The 21845-nt window shown below is 49.3% G+C and overlaps 2 protein-coding genes across 2 annotated transcripts; both read left to right on the forward strand.

Annotated features, from left to right (window-relative positions):
• Nucleotides 1-1191: 1191 nt before the first annotated feature.
• SYNPO2L (synaptopodin 2 like) lies at nucleotides 1192-9175 on the forward strand (the record flags this gene model as incomplete). The annotated part of the gene is made up of 4 exons (XM_082854063.1): nucleotides 1192-1296; nucleotides 2532-2683; nucleotides 3115-3629; nucleotides 7011-9175. 4 exons carry the CDS (start codon nucleotides 1192-1194, stop codon nucleotides 9173-9175), a joined length of 2937 nt encoding a protein of 978 aa, XP_082710189.1.
• On the forward strand, nucleotides 8446-19700 carry MYOZ1 (myozenin 1). Its single transcript, XM_082854064.1, has 6 exons — nucleotides 8446-8553; nucleotides 14206-14296; nucleotides 15223-15401; nucleotides 17371-17617; nucleotides 17997-18162; nucleotides 19204-19700. The coding sequence occupies exons 2-6, from the start codon at nucleotides 14224-14226 to the stop codon at nucleotides 19433-19435; spliced, it is 897 nt and encodes a 298-aa protein (XP_082710190.1). The 5' UTR covers nucleotides 8446-8553; nucleotides 14206-14223; the 3' UTR covers nucleotides 19436-19700.
• The last annotated feature ends 2145 nt before the right edge of the window (nucleotides 19701-21845 follow it).

The following is a 21845-nucleotide window of genomic DNA, read 5'->3' on the forward strand; positions in this document are numbered from 1 at the left end:
AATCCAAGCCCAGTTCTGACTCTAAATTCCAAGTGCTTTTTATGACTACATCAAACACCAAGGCAAACAGCATTTAGCATGCTATCAGAGCAGCTATTCCAGGGACCTCTGTAGCCTTCAATAATTACAGCACCATAATATTATGTTTTTTAAAAGAAAGAGATCTCTTAACATAGGGCACATTCATGTAATGGAAACCTAAAAATAACTAAATATTTTATTATTAACATGGGTTGGCATGTTTATGCACACCTATCTCTACCCACCTTTCCATGACCAACTATGTGTTGTAAGAGGTAATTTATTTCACCAAACATTGAGCACCTGTTACATCAGTCATTGCTCTGGGGGCTGTTGATTGGCTTTTACACACAGTCCTTGCCTTCAAGTTTCTCACAATCTAGGAGAGAGACAGGCATATAAACAAACAGTAATATTGGCTGAAAACTACAATAATAGAAATACGAACAAGATACATATTTTGCCCAGAGGAAGGAAGGATTAATTCTATAGGTAGGGAGTGAGGAGATGGGCAGGAAAAGCTTTATGGAACAGGCAACACTTCAGCTGGAGCAGGCTGAACAGAGTTCCTCTACATTGCACCCAGCACTGCAGTGGAATATGGATCTCCACTTTGATTAATAGGTTAATTCATACAGCAAAGGGGTACTTTTTTCTGGGGGTCTTGCAATCTTGTGGGACAAACCCAGCCATTCCTTGCTCAGGAATTGAAGCCCCTGCTGCTGCCACTTTGGAATAAGTTTTGGAGGAGAGCAGTTGGGATTAGTCCATGACCCTATCAGGGAAGGCACAGTCCCTGAAAGGATGTACATTAGTTATAGAGCCCACAGAGCTAGTACTCTGAGTCCTGAGTAAAAAGCCCATGCAGGAGAATGGGAGACAGGGGAGGGCAGAAGTCTTCACTATAATTAGCTCTGGGAGTAATACAGCTTGGGGAGGGAGGGGAGTACAGCCGGTAACTATTTTGAGCACAGCTTCGATTGACAGGACATGTGTTCTGGACTGTACTGATCTCAGGGCCAAGTTGCCTGCCTGTGGTGTGTGGTGTGGGGTGGAAGGCCTAGGGCAGCAGAAGCAGGACAGCCAGACAGGCCGGACGGGGTACCAGCACCTCGACTTCTCTCCCTGGGACACTGTCCAAACTCCGAAGGCCATAGGCCAAGCTGAGAGATGGGTGCTGAGGAGGAGGTGCTGGTCACACTGTCTGGGGGAGCCCCCTGGGGCTTCCGACTTCAGGGGGGGGCCGAGCAGAGGAAACCTTTACAGGTATCCAAGGTAAGGGAGCCTATATTGAGGTTTCAGGGAAAGGGGAACCCAAGGGAACTTGGGAAGAGTCATGTGGTGGCCTGTGGGGGGAGAAGTGGGAGGCTGTGAAGAAGTGGAGTGGGGGTGGGTAGATGGTTGAGGAAGCATGCTCAGATCTGACGGGGGGAGCAGTGTCTGAGCACAGCCTTCTTGTGGGGGGCTATTAGAAAAGGGAATTCCTGGTTTCTGGGAGCAGAGAAAAAGGAAGACTGTGCCTCAATTTCATAGAAGCAGAGGTCCAGGGCTGGCAACAGAGGCTCAGGGCTGGCCATCCAGTCTTTGCTCTCCTGGGTCTGTGCCTCTACTCCAAACTCCAGGAATGTAGGGAAGGTTGTCATTTCTCTCTAACTAAATTGGTATGTGATGATCTGAGGTTCTCACGCAGCCCAGCCCAGCCCAGCCTTGCCCTGCCCCTGCCCCAGCCTTCAGTCCTCCTCTTTCGCTACGCCAGATCCCTTCTCTCACTAGGCAAGACTTTTTTTAAGGCTAGGAGGGTTATGGCAAGATATGATCTGTCAGATGAAGTTGTTACCATTTTGGTTTCATAGCACAGGTTTAATTTTCTCAACTATAAAATGTAGGTAATGATAGTACCTACTCCATAGGTGCTAACTTCTAAGGATTAAATTCAATAAAACACGTAGAGTGCTTGGCACTGTGCCTAACATTTAGTAAGCACTAAATGTATCGCCACTATTACTATTATTACTTTAACATATGTACATGTGTGTGCACACCCGGCACACATATACATACACAATCGCAATCCCTCAGAATCTGCTGGACTCCCTCCAATCTGGAGTACTGTTCTAAAATCTTGACTGTGTAGATAATGGTGCCTAGGACTCCAAGGACTAGAAGAGAACTGTTGGCTAGTATAGATATTTCCTTTGGAGGAAAATCTTGAGGGGATAACCACCATTTCTACAATAGTACGTCCCGTCCCCCCTTGCAGTTTTCCCCGTCTTTTTCATTCAGTGATTACCCTACCTTCCTTTAAAGGATGTGTTATTCTCTCAAATCTGTACCTTCTTCCATCTAGATTGACCCCCCTTAACTGTCACCTCTTGTCCCTCCCCATCCTTTCTTACCCTGTAAAGTAAAATTCCATCCACACACTGGTCCCTCCTGTCCTAACTCCTTTCATTCTATTCCCCCCTTGGAGCCCTCCCTCACCTACAGTCTCTCCTCCAACACCTTCTCAGATCCGAAGACGGAGCCAGGCTGGCAGAGCAGGACTCCGGGAAAGGGATCAGCTTTTGGCCGTCAATGGGGTTTCCTGCACCAGCCTCTCTCATGCCAGAGCCATGAGCCTCATCGATGACTCAGGGAATCAGCTTGTCCTCACCGTCAGGCGGTATGGACCCCTCCCACCCCAGCCTACACCCATCCCCCTAGTCCAGGGCTTCCATTGCCTGTCTCAGCTCTATGTCTCACTGGCCTGACTTCAGCTACTGACAAGTACCCATTTCTGCTTGTGTATCTGTGCTGGAGTATAGATGTTTGTGTATGCCTCCCAAAGCACTTGAATGTGGGTGCGTGGGCCTATTTAGGCCCTTTGCCTGTCTATTTATCGTCACATCTCTCTTTAAACCCACTTCCAGTCAAAGCCTGCCAAGCAGATTTGCCTACCAGTTCATTTTCAGATCTCCACTCTTCCCAGCCCATCCATTTCACCTACATGCCAGTCCCCTCTCTCCCCTTACATCCTTCTCCCATCTCCTCCAGATCTCTCTAGCTCTCAGTCATCCAGCTCATTTCTCAAGTTCTGTCATCTTTTCCATCCAGGGTAGAGGACGAGGGGCCTGTGCGATCTCCATCCCCTGGTGAGCTTCAGGCACTGTCACCCTTGTCTCCGCTGAGTCCTGAGCCCCCTGGTGCTCCAGTTCCCCAGCCTCTCCTGCCTGGGAGCCTCCTCTCTCCCCCTGACAGTGAGGCTTACTATGGAGAGACAGACAGTGATGCTGATGGCCCAGCCACCCATGAAAAGACCCGCCGACCCCGCCGCCGAGGCCCAACAAGGCCCACCCCTCCAGGAGCCCCACCTGACGAGGTCTACCTGTCTGACAGCCCCGCAGAGCCAGCACCTGGTGTCCTTGGCCCTCCCAGCCAGGATGACAGCCGCGTGAGCTCCCCATCTTGGGAGGACGGGACAACCCTTCAGCCACCCCCGGCTGAGGTCCTGCTGTTGCCCCATGGCCCCCTCCGGCCTGGCCCTCATCTCATCCCTATGGTGGGGCCTGTTCCCCACCCAGTGGCAGAAGATCTGACTACCACCTATACTCAGAAGGCCAAACAAGCCAGTGAGTGCCTGAACTCCTTTTCCTTAGTCAGGATTCTTCAATCTGAGCCCTAAATCTAACACTCCATAACCATACATTCCACCTACCTTATGCTTCCCTTGGATACAGTCTTGGGGACAGGTGGAGAAGAGTAATGGATAGGAGGGGAAAATAATTATTCTCACGATCCCCATTAGTTTTGCTGTTTGAACTAGCGTGACAAAAAAGTACAGGGGGCTCAACCCAACCCAGGAACAGGATAAGTAGGGAAGTTGGAAAGGGACATGAATTGATGAAGGGTTTGCTTGTCGTTGCTATGATTTTGCTAGGTGTCAGACGGGGTGAGGGCAGAGTGCAGACATGGGTCAGGGGAGTATTTGGAAGCAGGACAGGGATACAGGGACTCTTCAGTGTTAATTGCAGGCATAGCATCAGAGCTACCTTTGACATTGCTAGTTCCATTAGGATTCCTGGGGACTGGGAGGCTATGGAATAGTCATGAGATCTCTAGGAAGTGGTGGTGGGAGGGATCTTTGGCTTCTTATCTTAGGCGAGAATGTAGGCCCTAAGACGCGGAGCACAGGCTCCAGACGCGCAGGCTCAGCGGCCATGGCTCACGGGCCCAGCCGCTCCGCGGCATGTGGGATCTTCCTAGACCGGGGCATGAACCCCTGTCCCCTGCATCACCACTGCACCACCAGGGAAGCCCTCTTTACTATTTTTGATGTGAGCTACAGAACAAAGTCTAAGAGTGAACTTTCTCCCTGTCCTATGCCTCCCATACCCCTCCTCTAGAGACCTTTCTTGTCACCTTGGAAATCTCAGGGTTACCCCTCTAGTTCTCATCTTTCGTTCCTCCCCTCCACTATTCTGATTCCTGATCCATAGAATTTTGTGCCTCTAAGTCTGGAATAGAGGCTAAGGACGTGACAGTTTACCATCAGACATCCCTGAGAGTGTCCCATGTCCCACAAAGAAATTCCAGATGCACACCCACGATCTCATGCTTATCCCCAATTCTCATTTTAGCACCCTCTCCCTTCCCCATCATGCTGGGTGAGACTGTAGTTAGTGAGTGGCTCAGGGATATTTTTAGCCAAGCAGACCTCATTGTCCAGTGTGGTGGGGTAGGGGGAAGGGTAGGCAGGTGCCCATGTCCATCATACCAGGGCTTGTGGGGCAGCCCAGAGAAGGGAGGGGGGCCAGGCTCCAAAAATAGCACAGTGAGCTCATTCAGCTACCAGCTCTGGGGATAAGACAAAGGGGCTTTAAAAGGCGTGGGGGGTGCCTCAAACTGGTTCTGCTCCAGCCAACACTGCCTTTCTCGGCATGGAGACTTTTGAGCCCATCAGCCAAGAGCCTCTCAGCCAAGCCAGTTGCGACAAAGCCCCAAGCCCAGTTCCTGAGCTCCAGGACCCGTTCTATGCAGGTACTACCCTCCCACAGCCAAGAGAGTTCTGGAATCTAGAATGGAGGGGACTACGTCAACAGTTGGGGAAGGGAGGTCTTTGGGAAAGGTCTTACTCCCTTACCCCCTCCTCCTTTTTTCCTTCCTCTTCCTTCTTTTCTTAAGAGTTTCACTGCCCTTTTCTCAGAATGGGCTGATGCTATGGTCACATGTCAAAGGGGTTTGTGACCACATGAGCTATGGAAAACTCATGGAGAGAGGATGTATGTGTGAGAGAGAAGTGTGAGTAATCTATGAATACATGAAAGCATGTATGTGGGAGTCCGTGGGAGAAGATATGAGTGAACAAGAAAGTGTCTGGATACATGTGTAGCTAGTGTCAAGAAAGCTTTGATAGTAATAATTACTCACAGTGGGGCTTAGGTTAAATGCTAAATTTACCTACATTATCTCACTTAAACCTCATAGCAACCCTATGAGGTAGACGTTATGTTATCATCCTTCTTTACAGATAAGGAAACTGAACTTCAGTGAGATGAAGTAACTCTCCCAAGAACCAAAATTCTGAACTAAACTATGACTCCATTGCCTATCTCTAGTCCACAGTACTATTGTGTGCTATGAACGTTGGAACGGGTGGAATGAGAGCCCTAATCAGAAGGGAGCTTTGATATCTTGAGTGGAAAGTAGATGGAATTTCAAGAATTTTTCAGGAGGAACTGGGGATCATGGATCGGAGAGTATCTGTGTCGAGTCAGGGTCCTAGCAGCAGGGCAGCGTTCCCATTTCCTGGCTCCACCTCCCAGGCCCCACGTGGCACGGGAAACCCTGTCCTGGTTCCCCTTAGCACACAGTGCTTGCGTGCCTGCCTGGTAGTGTCTACCTGAGCTCTCTACCCAGAAGGCTTGGAAAATAGGGGGCAGCTCTGTCAAAGAAGCCCACCCCACTCCCACCCTCAGCTTGGGGGAAAGGAGACTGTATCAACTGGTGACTTTGAGATATCCTAAAGATCTGGAAGCTTTCCTTGGAGAGCAGCACTCTGGCTTTTCCTGCATCTCAGATCTGAAGCCATCTCTGCCTGTGAGTAGCAGGGGTTTGAGGCACAGAGGAGCACCTTGGATTTAGAAGGCACTTAAGTTTTGTCCCAACTGTTAGTGACAGTGTCTCTGCTAGGGGAATTCTGGGAAGAAGGGCCACCTTGAGTATGCATGTATGTTTTTGTGTGGACACGTGTATTTATACATGTGTCTATGAGCTAGGATGTATATAAGCTAGAGTATATGGGGATGTGAGAGAAAAGTACAGATGAGAAAATATGCCCATAGCCACCTCTCCCTAGAGCCATATTCTTGTTGAAGTGATGTGTGGTGGGAGTTATTTCTATGAATGTATATGACGTGGATCACACGATGATAGTGGAATTATGAATGAAGATCCTCATTGCTAAGGATCCTTTGTGTCCTTATTATAGGGTAAGGGGTAGGAAGAGGGGATAAGTCCCAAACTTTCTGAGAAGTCCCCTAACAGGGTCTCTTTGGTGGGAGAAAAGTGCCCCTTCTTTTTTTTTCTTACCGTGGGACCTGCTTCATGTCCTTGCCTGCCATGGGAAGTAAACCCCCTTCTACCGCAGCCTCACATTGCCAGCCAGGAATGGAGGGAAGCAGGGGAGGCATGCGTGTGGTGTGGGTAAGAGCAATCTCCTGAAAGATAGGAGGGAAGAGAGGATAGGAGGAGAGCTGTGGTCAGAGTGGTGTCAGGGCAGCCAACTACCCTCTGCCTTCCCTTCAACTGTCCTTGGTTTCACCTTTCACCTCCACTCTGGCCCCAAGTTAGAGGACTTTGCCAAAGGCAGGAGAGACCTTGTGGGTCAGGCCAGTGAGAAGACCAGAGGTGGGAGGCCTGAGGGAGCTCGCTGGTGGGGGGGGGGCGGGGGGCGGGTGAGAGCCTTGGGGAACAGAAGATGCTCACTGACCATTCCCTCCTCCTCTCCCCAGAACTGCAAAGGGCAGAGAGCCTCCAAGAGAGAAGTGTGAAGGAGGCCAAGACCAAATGCCGGACGATTGCATCCCTGCTAACCGCAGCCCCCAACCCCCACTCGAAGGGGGTATTGATGTTTAAGAAACGTCGGCAGAGAGCCAAGAAGTACACCCTAGTGAGCTTTGGGGCTGCCGCGGGGACAGGCGCTGGGGAGGAGGACGGCGTCCCTCCAACTAGTGAGTCTGAGCTGGACGAAGAGGCCTTCTCCGACGCCCGCAGCCTCACCAACCAGTCCGACTGGGACAGCCCCTACCTGGACATGGAGCTGGCCAGGCCGAGCTCAGGCGCAGCAGTGGGCCAGGGCCCGGGGCTGGGAGGGCAGCTGAGTGAGGCCTCTGGGCGAGGGGCCCAACTCTTTGAACAGCAGCGCCAGCGCGCAGACTCCAGCACTCAGGAGCCGGCCGGGGATGGTCCAGCCGCCACGCTCAACGGTGAGGGCCCGCAGTCACCACTTCGGGCACAAAGCGCTCCGCCAGAGGCGGCTGTGCTCCCATCCAGCCCTTCGCCGGCCCCTGCAGCCAGCCCCAGACCTTTCCTCCCTAGCAGTGGAGCCTCTACCCCAGCTCCAAGCATCTTTAACCGGTCAGCCAGGCCGTTTACTCCGGGCTTACAAGGGCAGCGGCCAGGTACCACCTCGGTTATTTTCCGGCCCCTGGCTCCCAAGAGGGCAAATGAGAGCCTGGGAGGCCTCAGCGCCGTCCCACCGCCTTTCCTGTCCTCTCCGCAGGGGACCACTCCTCTGCCCAGCTTCTCTTCAGGGGTTCCCAGCCACGTGTCAACCCCCGGTTCCGCCAGCACCCCACGCTCCTCCGGCCCCGTGACGGCCACCAGCTCCCTATACATCCCAGCCCCCAATCGTCCTGTTACGCCAGGCGGAGCCCCAGAGCCCCCCGCCCCCGCTAGCGGAGCTGCCATGACCTCCACCGCTTCTATCTTCCTATCGGCGCCTCTGCGACCTGCTGCACGCCCAGAGGCCCCCGCCCCTGTCCCCGCAGCCCCTGAGCCCTCCAGCGCTCGGGAGAAGCGCATCTCCGTGCCAGCTGCTCGCACCGGCATCCTCCAGGAGGCCCGGCGTCGGGGGACCCGAAAGCAGATGTTCCGGCCGGGAAATGAGGAGACGAAGAACTCGCCCAACCCGGAGCTGCTATCGTTGGTGCAGAACCTGGATGAAAAACCCCGGGCTGGGGGTGCGGAATCTTGTCCAGAGGAGGATGCCCTGAGCCTCGGGGCTGAAGCCTGCAACTTCATGCAGCCACCGGGGGGCAGGAGTTACAAGACTTTGCCTCACGTGACAGCTAAAACCCCGCCTCCAATGGCTCCCAAGACCCCACCCCCTACGACTCCTAAGACTCCACCCCCAGTGGCTCCCAAGCCCCCTTCTCGAGGGTTCCTCGATGGGTTAGTGAATGGGGCGGCCCCTTCAGCTGGAATCCCTGAACCACCAAGGCTTCAAGGCAGGGGTGGGGAGCTGTTTGCCAAGCGTCAGAGCCGAGCGGACAGGTATGTGGTGGAAGCACCTGGTCCTGGCCTTGGCCCTCGGCCCAGAAGCCCTTCTCCTACCCCCTCCCTGCCCCCTTCCTGGAAATATTCACCCAATATCCGTGCCCCACCTCCAATTGCTTACAACCCACTGCTCTCACCGTTTTTCCCCCAAGCTGCCCGAACTCTCCCTAGTAAGATCCAATCCCAAGGGCCTCGGGCAGCCCCCAAGCAGGGCATTAAGGCTTTGGATTTCATGCGGCACCAGCCCTACCAACTTAAAAGTGCCATGTTCTGTTTTGATGAGGTTCCCCCGACTCCTGGACCCACCTCCTCAGTGCCTCCCAAAACTGCCCGAGTCCAGGAGATCCGCCGATTTTCGACTCCAGCGCCCCAGCCCACTGCAGAGCCCCTGGCACCCACTGTGCTTGCCCCCCGAGCAGCCACTACATTGGATGAGCCCATCTGGAGGGCAGAGCTGGCCTCAGCCCCTGTCCTTAGCCCAGCCCCTCCTCCAGAGTCTCCCAGGGGTCTTGGGACGTCCCCCAGCTCCTGTGGCTTCCAGGTAGCCAGGCCCCGGTTCTCAGCTACTAGAACAGGATGGCAGGCTCATGTGTGGAGGCCTGGGGCGGGCCACCACTGAACAGGGCACAGCTCCCAGGACCAAGGGGAGGTGGAACAGCTAGTTCCTAAAATTGCTTCTACCCAACCCGCCCGCCCCCGCCACCCCTCCTTTGCAGGCTAAATTCCCTCCTGCCAGAGAAAGTTTTGGAGTTGGTGTCCCATCTCCCAGCTTCCTCCTGACTCCTAACCTCCCTGCTGCTTTCCAACCTATAATACTATCTTTGCTTTGGTGTCTGTGCTTCTCTTTGTAGCTCCTTGCCTGGATCTCTGTCTTTAACTCTGTCTCTTCACCTACACTCCTCTACTAGTCTCCATTTCTCTACATTTGTGCTTTTTTCTGTGGGCTTTGTTTTAACAGTCAATGAGAAAGACAGAGAAGTTACCACTGAGACCTCAGGCAAGAAGCTCACCACCAGACAAGCAGCAAAGGGACTGAACTGACCCCTATTTGCACGAAATCATTTGCTGCTCCTCACTCTTCTTTCCCAAGCTTGTCTGGCATTTTCCTAGGTGTGTGTGTGCAAGTGTGTGCGTGCACACAGATGTGCTCTTCTGTCTGAGGCAAGAGTAAGAGGAGCCGTCTAAATAAAGACCCAATCTGGGTCTTACCCTTGCACTAATGAAAGAAGAGTCAGTTATCCTCACATAGAATGTCTGGTGGGGAGAAAGAGACTCATTAGAGTTAAAGATCATCGTCTGTAGCAGGTGTAGAGCATCTGGTGAAATTCATAGAGTATGAGGAGACCTGAAGGACCAGGGCAGTTTGTATGGGTTGAGTTATACCGGCTAGACCAGGAGTAGAACTAAGAATTCTGTTCCTTGGGATTTCAGAAAGTTAGCAACTGGAGAGGCCCATGGTGAGCAACAAAGCATCCAAGAAGTGAAAAGAAAGAAAGAAAATGTCCTCTGAGAATGAACAAATCATTGGCTTCATTGTCTCATGAACTTAAGACAGAAAGGAGAAAAGAACCATGATGTGGAAAGTGAGGTAGAAACCAGGAGCAGAACAGAAATGAATGAAATTGATCGAGCCTCAGAGAGAAGCATGGTGAGGGAGACTACAGTGTTGGTAGAGAGTAAAATTGGGTAATAAGAAACCAATCATGTACACAAAAGGGGAATTGGGGAGAAATTTGAGGGAGAAGAATGTATTTGTTAGAGTGAAGGGGGATGATGGTGGAGGGATGTGAGAGTGTGTGCTGAGTGTTGAAAGACAGGTATCTGTGCTACCTCCTTTGAATCTGTCCCTCTGTCTTCTGCAGCCTGTCATAACTACCTGAGAAAGGGCAGGGAAACACCCAGAGCCAAAACCTCTTTTTAGTTCTACCCCATCCCTCAAACCCTAGTTCTTATTTCTTTCCAGCTTAGGTCCTGATCTCTGATCCTAGAGGGATATGGGCTCCCCTCTCACCATGACCACCACCAGTCACGCTTGCTGCTTGATCTGGAAATTGATAATTTCCTTTGCATATTGAGTGTGAGTCACAGTACTTTGGTTTGTGCACAAGAATAAACTTATGCTCCATATCTTCTGTTGTTGTCATCTCTTCTAGTTTTATACCTAAATCCTGGTCTCCCCTTCATCTTCTCTAATTCATACCCCTGATCTCCTGATTCCTGATCTCTCTCTCAGTTCCTACCCTCCTATTTTTTACTGTTTTGCCCTTCACCCCCTGGTCTTTTGCTCTTCTCTACCAATTCTGTCCTAATCCAGTGTAGCCACCTCCATCACTCCCCCAGTTCTCTCTCTCCAGATTCTCCCCTTCTCCATCCCCTGCTCCATACTTCTCAGATGAGGCCTCAGCTTACAGAACCTAGACAATTTGGAAAGGCCCTGCTTTCCCAACACCCTGGAGGAAATGAAGGGAAAGCAATGGCTGAAGTTGAAGGTGGGGTGAGAGAGGGAAGAAGGAGAGAGAGGGTGGATCAGCGTGGATTGAGACTAATAAAAAAGAGAAGGCACTGAAAGGCGGCTAGAATTAGACTTCTGAGAAGAGGAAGTTCTGTTGCCCCAGTTTTACCAGCAGGGGGCAGATTTGTGCCAATAACCAGGCCCTTGACCCTGATTCTCCCAAATATGCAGCCTCTCAGAATTTCAAAGGAAGGACTCAGAGAGCCTAGGCTAAATATTCTGTCTTCATTCACTAGGTAGTTTTAGGTACTCAATCATAAGAGACCAAAATTTTGGTTGGTTTTTGAGGGGAGGATGGTAATGATGACGAAATCACCTTTTGCTATTTATGTTTTTTCATCTAATTGCTTCTTTGGGTTAGGAGAGAATGGAGAAAAAGGACAAAAGATGAGGAATCTGGAGGCTAAACTGGTCTGGGCAGAGGCCAAGTAGAGGGGAGCAGGGCGAACTTTCAGCCCCTAACCTGAACCTATAAAGTTCAGGATGGGAAAAGGACATGGTCAGGAAGAGTGGGTAGCTCACAGAGGGACAGAAAGGTATTCTGGGGACTACAAAAGCCACTTCCTAAGGCAGCCACAACAGGGTGGTGGATACAGCAGAGGTACAGCAGCTGGTTACAAAACCTGAGCAGAGGATGGAGAAGGATCCAGGATGTTCACGCAGCTACCGAGGAAGGTGCCGGGCAAATGACAGGTTTCCCTGGAGGGGGCTCTCAAGCTTGTGCCCTTTCCCAGAGGCTTCTCTAGACCAGTGTGAATGGGACAGTCCAGATCCTATGGGGTGTGTGCTCCCTTTGAAGAAAATCCCAAGTAGGAGCCTCAGAGAGTAAAGCCCTGGCAGGTCAGAAGCCTACGTGTACCCCTTCAGGTAGAAGTGACATCTGGGACTTCCCTGGTGGCGGCCTCAGTGGTTAAGAATCTGCCTGTCAATGCAGGGGACACGGGTTCGATCCCTGGTCCTGGAAGATCCCACACACCACGGAGCAGCTAAGCCCGTGCACCACAACTACTGAGCCTGTGCTCTAGAGCCCGCGATCCATAACCACTGAAGCCTGCGCACCTAGAACCTGTGCTCCACAGCAAGAGAAGCCACCGCAATGAGAAGCCCGCGCACCACAACAAAAAGTAGCCCCCACTCGCCACAACTAAAGCCCACGTGCAGCAACAAAGACCCAATGCAGCCAAAAATAAATAAATTAATTAATAAATTTAAAAAAAAAAAGTGACATCTATCTAGCAGAGCAGGCTAAACTGAGCACCCGAACAGCAAATGGGGATGAAAAGGCAGAAACTGGTCAAGTCTTCTCCCACATCATCCCTGATAGCCTAACTACTGGATTTGGTTAATTTGGTCCCTTATCCTGCCAAAATCTGGCCCTCCCAAAGCAAAGACCAGCCTATCCAGGAACTTTCAAAGGGCAGTTCCATTGTGAACAGAAATTCCTTCCCGAAACATAGCATCTTAAACCCTCCCACCCCCAAAATTCACCCACATGTCCCTCCAGCTCCAGCCTGGATTGTCTCTGAATGGCTCTCCAGACACATTCTCCTGGTTTTCACTTTCCCACTCCGAATTCTTATTCACCACTTGCTGCCGGCTTCCTCTCTCCCTCTCAGTTTTCACTTTCTCCCTGAGTGCTTCTTTGGATCTCAGCCTCGAGGTGCCAAAGAAGAGGAGTCCCTGGGTAGACTGATCCTTCGCTCAGACAGCTTAGTGAGAGAATTCCAAAGGACTTTCCTCCCCTTCCTGAGCCTCTGGGCAAGGAGGATGGGATCTTGGTTCCAGGGTCTCAGTACCCCTGTGCCATTTGAGCTGCTTGCGCTCATCGTCTCTATTAATAACCACCCTCCCTCCCCCACTGCCAGTGCTGCCCCCACGCCTGCCCAGCTCGGGTTCTCTAGTCACAGCAGCACAGTCCTCCAAAGCTGCTGGACCCCAGGGAGAGCTGACCACCGCTTGAGCAGCCGGTAAGTCTCCAGCTTTATAGTCAGAGGGGCTGGAGCCCACTCTGCTGACTGCTGTGTCTGTGTCTGTAATAGTGACCCTTGATCCTGGGGGGAGCTCCTCCCTCCTCCATCTGTACTGAGTTCCCAGTTGTCCAGTTCAGGGGAGCCACAGAGAGTTGGAAGGAGAAGGGCCCAAGAGGGTGGGGGGATTGGAGATGTTGGGGGAGGCACTGGAGGAATGAGAAGGGGGTCTGAGAGGCTGGATGGAAAACAAGAACCTAGTTTGGGCTGAGAGAGGTATGGGGAGAATCTATTTAGCAGTTCCTGGACTCTGGCCTCAGCAGACCCCACTAAGCTAGTAGAATCACAGATGTGCTGTGAGACAGGACTCAGCAGAAGACATTTCGCTGAGTGCCAACTTCTGTTAAGGAGGGGCTGGAATCTGTATCTTTTCCCAGCTTGTCCCCCTCCACTGCCAGATCCTATGATTATGTTCCTGTCCTCCCTGAATTCCCCACTGCTATGATATTGCTGAATTGACATGCATCAAGATTGACCTCCCTCTCTACTCCAGGTCTGGGGGGTGGGGAGTGACTGAAACTGAGTGGGAGCACTGCTGTCACCTCCCAGGCCATGATCCAGCTGGCCCGGTGGAGGGGCAATAACCTCTCCATCCTATGGAGAATGTTTCTGGCTGGATCTCCTCAACCCTGGCAGAACATTTTTTCTGCTCCACCCCCCCCCCCAACCCCACTCTGGGGCTTGGGGAAGACTGAGAGGCCAGAGTTTGCAATGATAATCCCAGTCTGGGAGCCCCGTACAAATAAAAGCTTCAAGTCATGCCAAACCAATGAAACCTGGGTGCATTACCTGACCTGTAAGTAATGTGTTTGTTTTACCCCCAGGCCCTCCTAACACATATTGTGTTCCTAAGCCCAGCACCAGCTCTATGTAAAACAGCTGAAAAGAGGTTGGTAGAAGGCAGGGGCAAGGGGTGCATCTATACTTTCTGCCCTGCTTCCCAAGAAGAGAAGCCCTAAAGCAATGGTTTTTCACCTTTTAGAGAAATATGTACTTCTTTTAAAAAATCTAATGAAATTTTTCTCCCTGAAGTCCTTAAGCAGTGCCTTACTGTAGACACTCACTGCAGTCCCTGTCCATCCTTCACCTCCTCCTTCCCACCCTATCCAGGCTCCATCCACCTCCACAATGCCACTCTCAGGGACCCCTGCCCCCAACAAGAAGCGGAAATCCAGCAAGCTGATCATGGAACTCACTGGAGGTATGGCATGTTTGCACCTACCTAGTGTGGGACTTCTTATTGAGAGTATCTCTGGCCCATGAGCCCCAGAAGTATCATAAGGTTATATGTGTCTTAAGGCGAATAGATAAGGAGAGACAAGAAGAATTTGGGGTGGGGGTGAGGTTTGCAGGGGTGGGGGGAAGGGGGGAAAGGAAGAAAGAATTCAACACTGACTACTCACCCTTCCACCCTTTTCACCTTGTAATCTGAGACAATAACACCCATGCCATGTTACCCAGCACAGGTCCAAGACAACAGGACCCACAGGTCAGTGAGGTATGTTTGAGAAGAAAATATGTATGATGGAGACTGGCACAGAGTAAGGTCTCAATAAATGGTTAATTTCCTTACTTCTTTCCCCAGAGCTAAGGAGCCTCGTATAGGCACTTAAAATGGAAAATTGCTCAGGCATTTTTCCTGGGGGTGGTAGGAGTACAGCATGTGAAGAGCTCTCCCAATCAATACCTAGAAGGTGTTTGCAGCCAGTTTACTGAGGGGAAGAGAAGGCAAAGGAGTTAAGATAGGAGTATATATTTAGAGGTGGCTTTGGGCTTTCCCCCGTGCTACAGTTTCCCCAATGACCTCCATCTATGATGTTTCTTTACTCTTTTGCCCTGTACCCCATACCTTTTACCCCATTCACCGTCTTCACCCCATTCTAGTATCCCCACTGTCTCACTCTGCACCCCATTTCCCATGCATTCTCTCCAACTCCAAACCCAGGAAATCAAAATCCCTCATAAACTAGATAGAATTTGATCAGACATCACAGACAGCATCTGCTTCCCTCAGTGATCTCTGCTGGGACACACACACTTAATTAGTTGTGGATGGCGGCTTCATTGGGAGCTAGAAAACCCTACTTTCCTCTTTCCCTTGCCTCTGCCTCCCCACCTCCCTGAAAGGTGGACAGGAGAGCTCAGGCCTGAACCTGGGCAAGAAGATCAGCGTCCCAAGGGATGTGATGTTGGAGGAGCTGTCGCTACTCACTAACCGGGGCTCCAAGATGTTCAAACTGCGGCAGATGCGGGTGGAGAAATTTATCTATGAAAACCACCCTGATGTCTTCTCTGACAGCTCAATGGTGAGTTCAGAACTTTACTACTCTCAAAGCCTCGTGCCTGTTTTGACAGCTTCTTGGTAGGCCCCGCCCGAGTCTCTAAAATATGACCAACCTCCCCTCCCAGCTAATTTATAAGCTCATTAACCCCCCAGATACAGCGAGCCCCCAATAGCTCCAGGGTGAATTACAGCCCACCTCTGAAACTAAATCCGTATCTTAGAGCTGATGAGGCAGGGTGGGGAGTCCACACCTTCAAGGAGAAAACTCCTTCCCAGTATGGTTAAGTATTAAAGATAGGATTACCAGATAAAACACAGGATGCCCAGTCCTATATTTTAAAGTTGAGATACACACTAAATAAGCTACTGAGGATATATTGTAGGCACAGTAAATAAAGCCCATATTTCATAATACCTTTAAATGGAGTATGGTCTATAAGAATATTGCATCACTATGTTGTATACCTGAAACTAATATAATATTGTAAAGCAATGCTACTTCAATTAAAAAAATAAAGTTGAGATATACACAGATAATTTTTTAGTAAAGTATGTCCCATGCAATATTTGGGACATAAGTTTTTTTTTTTTAATTGAAGACACTTAGGGAATTCCCTGGTGGTCCAGTGGTCCGGTGCTCTCACTGCCAGGGGCCTGGGTTCGATCCCTGGTTGGGGAACTAAGATCCTGCAAGCCACGCAGCATGGCAAAAAAAAAAAAAAAAAAATTGAAGACACTTAGTTAAATTTGAATTTCAGATACACAATAATTTTTTAATATAAGTATGTCCCATGAAATATTTGGGACATGAAAATTAAATTAAAAAATACAGGACACTGAGTTAAATTTGAATTTCAGGTACATGACGAATACTCTCATATCTAAATATGTCCCATGCAATACTTAGGCATATTTATACTAAAAAAGTATTATTGTGTATCTGAAATTCAAATTTAACTGGTGTCCTGTGATTTTTTCTTTTTGCAAAATCTGGCAACCGTAGAAAGAGGTAAGTGAATTTTTATAACCATCTCTTCTTGAGCCATTCTTTTATCTAAAGGGTCAGTATAAGGACCACAGATGTGGGGACCGAAACCATGCTTTAAGGTCCTACGTCTCCTAGTCAGGATCATTCTCCGAAGAGAAGTAGAGATTGGAGAGGGACCAGGCACAAGATGTTTCAGCTGAGAAGGAGGGGATTGTTTCCATTTCCTTTCTTCCCCCTCCACCTTTCCTGGGCAGCCAGGGGAGAGTGAAAATAGATGCCTACATGGGGCCAGGGGCAGGAGTGTCTGCCATTTGCCCGTATGTAGGAGCAGAATAAAAATGCTGAGCCGGTCATATCTAACTTTAGGAGGCCAAAAGCCCTCCCCCCTGACTGTGTCTGGTTACACTGGGTGGAGCATGGGGGTGTGTTCGGTGGGTGGCCAGGAGAGCCTCCTGAAGGAGTTGGCAGGGTTATTTTTAGGCTTTGGGGATGGATCCAGTGTTGCCCTTTGGGCTTCCCTTCCCCCTACCCACTACAGTTTCACTGTCAGGAAGTCCTGGTCCAACAGGCACCAAGAGGAGAAAGGGAGAGGAAGAGGAAGAGAGAGAAGAGACTTTTATCTGTTAGACAAGATGCAGGGGAGGAGCAGAGATCTCTGTAGTTCTTTAACTTGAGGCTGGGTTCTCCATGCCAGCCCCAATCTCTCAAACCTAAGTTGAGCAGAACTCTTGGTCCTCTTTGCCTTGGTAAGGAGGGAAAGGGGATTTTGGAGAATGAGTTGCCCCCATCCTAGATGTAATTCGAACTGAGCCATAGGGGTTGTATCCCTTAAGGAGAGTTTAATTTCTCTCAGTCAGGCTATCTGCTAACCATCTATTGGAGGGGGGAGTCTCAGATGATTCAGTGTCTTCTGGTTGTCCATTGTCTCTGATCACCTCCTACTTGCTATGGTATTCCCCATACCCATTGCTAACCTTCCCCTTACTTTGTCCTTTCTTTTCAGGATCACTTCCAGAAGTTCCTTCCCACAGTTGGGGGACAGCTGGGTACAGCTGGCCAGGGATTCTCCTACAGCAAGGGCAGCAGTGGAGGCCAGGCAGGGGGAAGTGGCTCTGCCGGACAGTATGGCTCTGACGAGCATCACCATCATCAGGGCCCTGGGTCTGGATATCGGGGTACAGATGGTCCTGGGGGCCAGACTGGCCAAGGAGGAGCTGCTGGCACTGCAGGGGTTGGCGAGACAGGACTAGGCAAGTATCCTCACCCAAGAATAATGTGTCTGGTCTCTAAAGCAGAGAAATACCCAGGAATGAGGCCTAGACTGGGTGTAGGAAGCAGGAGAGGCCTGTTGAGATAGCCTGATGGACTTTCTGGGTCCATAAGGATATAGAGACGTGTCTATTCCACCCAGAAGCCTTGTCTCTCAGTCACCTTTCTAGCCTTTCAGTTTGTATCACAAATCCGACTCCAGGCTGTCATTATTTCACAAACCTTATACAATTACCAAGATATTTTACCTTTGGTCCCTGGCCCCAGCAACTTCTCTAGTGCAGGGCTCTGAGACTAACTTCCATTGGCTACTAACTGCTATTATTTGACTTATTATTATTTCTCTCCCATGGCTGCCAGACGACCAGGCAGGTGGAGAAGGAAAACATATCACTGTGTTCAAGACCTATATTTCCCCATGGGAGAGAGCCATGGGGGTTGACTCCCAGCAAAAAGTGGAACTTGGCATCAACCTGCTGGCCCACGGGGCCAAAGCTGATCTCCCTCAGTATAAGTCCTTCAACAGGTAAGGAGGATGTGGAAGGAACCTGATGCATTCCAGTGTATGGCAACATGCCCTTAGTTGGAATGGAGACTGGTTCAAATGTTTCAGGGGGATGAGGAGGCATGGGAGGAATTTGGGGGCCACAATTGAAGGCTTTTGGTCTTTTCACTCTAGCTCAGAGAAACAGCATGGTATGATGAAGGAAAAATTTGCTAGGAGGCAGGATCTGAATTTTAGTTCATAGTTATGTTCATAGCGGTGTGGGAAAGTCACCCTACTTCTGAGCCTTGGTTGCCTTGACTGTGAAATGGGAATAACATATTACACATTTAAAGGCTTCTTGAGGCTCCCTTCATTCAAGGTTACAATTCCATTACTGTCCTTATAGTATAATTCTATTTTTCTTTTCTTTTCTTTTTTTAATTGAAGTATAGTTGACTTACAACATTATATTAGTTTCAGGTGTACAACATAGTGATTCAGAATTTTTATAGATTATGCACCACAGCAAGTTATTATACTATTGAAGATTCTATTTCTTTATACCCTACTTTAGTAAGGTTCAAGTATCTATCCTTTTGGAACTGGGCTTCTCTAGACTGTGTGAAAACAGGACAGGGAAGCCCTAGAGAAGTGCTTTTGGTCCTAAGGTACCTGGATTTTCCAGGAAATGTTAATTCCTCTCATCCAGGGCACGCACTATCCACTGAAGGTGGGGTAGGGGTTTTGAGGGGGGTCATTATAATTTAAGGCGACCTCAGACCCTTGAGTCTATAGTGTTTGGGGTAAAATTCTCTGAAAATGTGACTGGTTTGGCTTACAACTATCCATGAGACTCTCTATCTAGTACACACTAGACTACTTTTCTCATTTTTAGCTTTGGGGAAACAAGCAAACCAGAAGGGGGAATGGAGTACTTAGGGAGAAGAAGAATAAGGAGTGCAGAAGCAATCTGCAACTAGAATTCACAGACTTCCCTATCCTCAAAACAGTGTAACATCTCACTGACAAAACTCTTTCTTTTGTTCTGGTTTTTAATTAAATAATGTGTCCCCTTTTCAGGACAGCAATGCCTTATGGTGGATATGAGAAGGCCTCCAAACGCATGACCTTCCAGATGCCCAAGTTTGACCTGGGGCCCTTGCTGAGTGAACCCCTAGTCCTCTACAACCAGAACCTCTCCAACAGGCCTTCTTTCAATCGAACCCCTATTCCCTGGCTGAGCTCCGGGGAGCCTGTAGACTACAACGTGGATATTGGCATCCCCTTGGATGGAGAAACAGAGGAGCTGTGAGGTGTTTTTACCTCTACTTTGTATCAAGTTTCCCCTCTCTGGTTCCATTTTGGAGAGGGAATGCTGAGCAGGATACCCCCACTGAAAATCCAGTATCCTTGTGGGAATGGAGGGAAAAAGAAAGGAGAGATCTGCCCTTCCATCCTTCACTCCAAGTCCCCACTCCAAGCATCTTTTCTTACCAACTCAGAGCTCCCCTTCCACTTGCACTGTATGGAACCTTCTCTTATGGAATTTTCTCTGCCTTCGGTAACAGTTAATAAACTTCAAGGAAATGAACTCATTCTTCCTCTGATATTTGAGGGCAGACGAAAACTGAGGCTAACAATGCACAGAGACTAATTAAAGTAAAATACCATACATCCATTATTCGGACTTCAAGACTGACCTGATTACTTACACACCCACACCCACATCCGCACCTGCCAAAGCACATTCATAGGTGTATACAAAGACATACTTATTGAATAGTACATAAGACAAATAATCATGGACAAACACATGTGCTGGCCCATATGTGGGCAAAGCTAAGCAGCAATTGTGTGCTGTGTTTAGGAAATAGGCGTTGGTGACCCTGGCGTTAGCTCTCTTTAAGAAGCTGATTAGAAACTGGGATAATCAGGATTACCCAATTTTTACAGAATGAGAGCATGCCATAAAGTTTCCAGATGACACGAGAGTGAGCTTAGGAATATATGTCAAAGGTTACAGGTTCCCAAAAGGATGAAATAGAATAGGGAGCCATGTTGGAATCCAGAAGGAAGTGGGAGAAACCATCTGCAGTTATAGTATGCCTGGCTCATCTGTGAACACATCAAGAAAAGATCTAAGGGTCATAGGGGCACTGCAGTTGTGTCCAGAAAGCACTATGATTGGGAAGAAACCATGAGAATCCAATAGGAATGAGTAACAATACTCTTTTTATTAACTTCAAGCATGGGGTTTCTTTAGAGTCCCGGACTTACTCTTATGTCCCACAAAGTCAGAGTTTGATGCAGATCTGGAAAAATAACTTCTGAGGAGAGCTGGCTGAACTCAGCTAACTCCATGAGCCATTAATGATTATATTAGGTTCCTAGACTGCCTGGACTGATTCAATTTTCATGGAACTTGGGTCATATGACATTTACCCTGGTCACCTTCCTTTATGACATAAATAAATTTCAGGGAATTCATACTTCCTCTAAACTAGTACACAAAACTCTATTTCTGTGTGCATTTTTCTAAGAAGAGTTGTCATAGTTTGGCTTCCCCCCCAAACAGACCCTGAAACAAAGATTTGGATGCAAGTAGTAAATTTGGGAGGTGGTCCCAGAATCCAAGCAGTGTAAGGGAATGAGAAGAAGGCCAAAAAGGTGCTTCCAGCAACTGGGGCTGAATCTCACTAGAGACTCTCTGAGAAAAATGTTATTCAAAGTGTGGTCCATGCACTGGCAGCAACATTTTCTCCTGGGAGCTTTGTTAAAAGTGCAAATTCAAGGGAATTCCCTGGCAGTCCAGTGGTTAGGACTTGGCGCCCTCACTGTCAGGGACCCTGTTCGATTCCTGGTCGGGGGAACTAAGATCCTGCAAACAGCGCAGCAAGGCCAAAAAAATTTTTGCAAATTCAAGAATTTGTGTCTTATTAATCTTTCCAGGTGATTCTTAAGTGTTAGTAAAGTTTGAGAAACACTATAGTAAAACATACTTCAGAATTGCCTCACTGAGGCAATTCTACTACTATTCCAGTAGTAACTGGAATATTTAGCTACCAAATCCCACCTCTCATTGGTTACGGATTGCCAAGGGGAATGTTAACTCTGCTGGCACTTCCAGGCAAGGAGATAACTCAGGTGTTTAAGGTAGGAAGCTATGGCTTGTACAGGATTTGTCTACCAAAGCTGTAGTGAACTCTAGGATAGGCTGAGGGAATATGGGCAGGGCACAGACAGGATGTGGATAAGATTTCATAGCTTTTATGAGATTCTCATGTTTAAAAGTCTGTAAGCCCGGGCTTCCCCGGTGGCACGGTGGTTAAGACTCCACCTGCCAATGCAGGGGACACGGGTTCGAGCCCTGGTCCAGGAAGGTCCCACATGCAGCAGAGCAACTAAGCCTGTGCGCCACAACTACTGAGCCCACGCGCCACAACCACTGAAGCCCAAGCACCTAGAACCTGTGCTCCACAACAAGAGAAACCACCATAATGAGAAGCCCACCGACCGCAATGGAGCGTAGACCCCACTCACTGCAACTAGAGAAAGCCCGCGTGCAGCAATGAAAACCCAATACAACCAAAAATAAATTAATAAAAATTGAAAAAAAAAAAGTCTGTGAGCCCTCCCCAAAAGTTAAGGACTATATTCCTTCAACAAATGTTGAGTGCCTACTATATACTAGGTACTATAAATCAGGCATCAGATGTACAAAA

Source organism: Leucopleurus acutus, assembly GCF_964270905.1.
Source record: "Leucopleurus acutus genome assembly, chromosome: 14".
In the NCBI taxonomy this organism is placed as follows: Eukaryota; Metazoa; Chordata; class Mammalia; order Artiodactyla; family Delphinidae; genus Leucopleurus; species Leucopleurus acutus.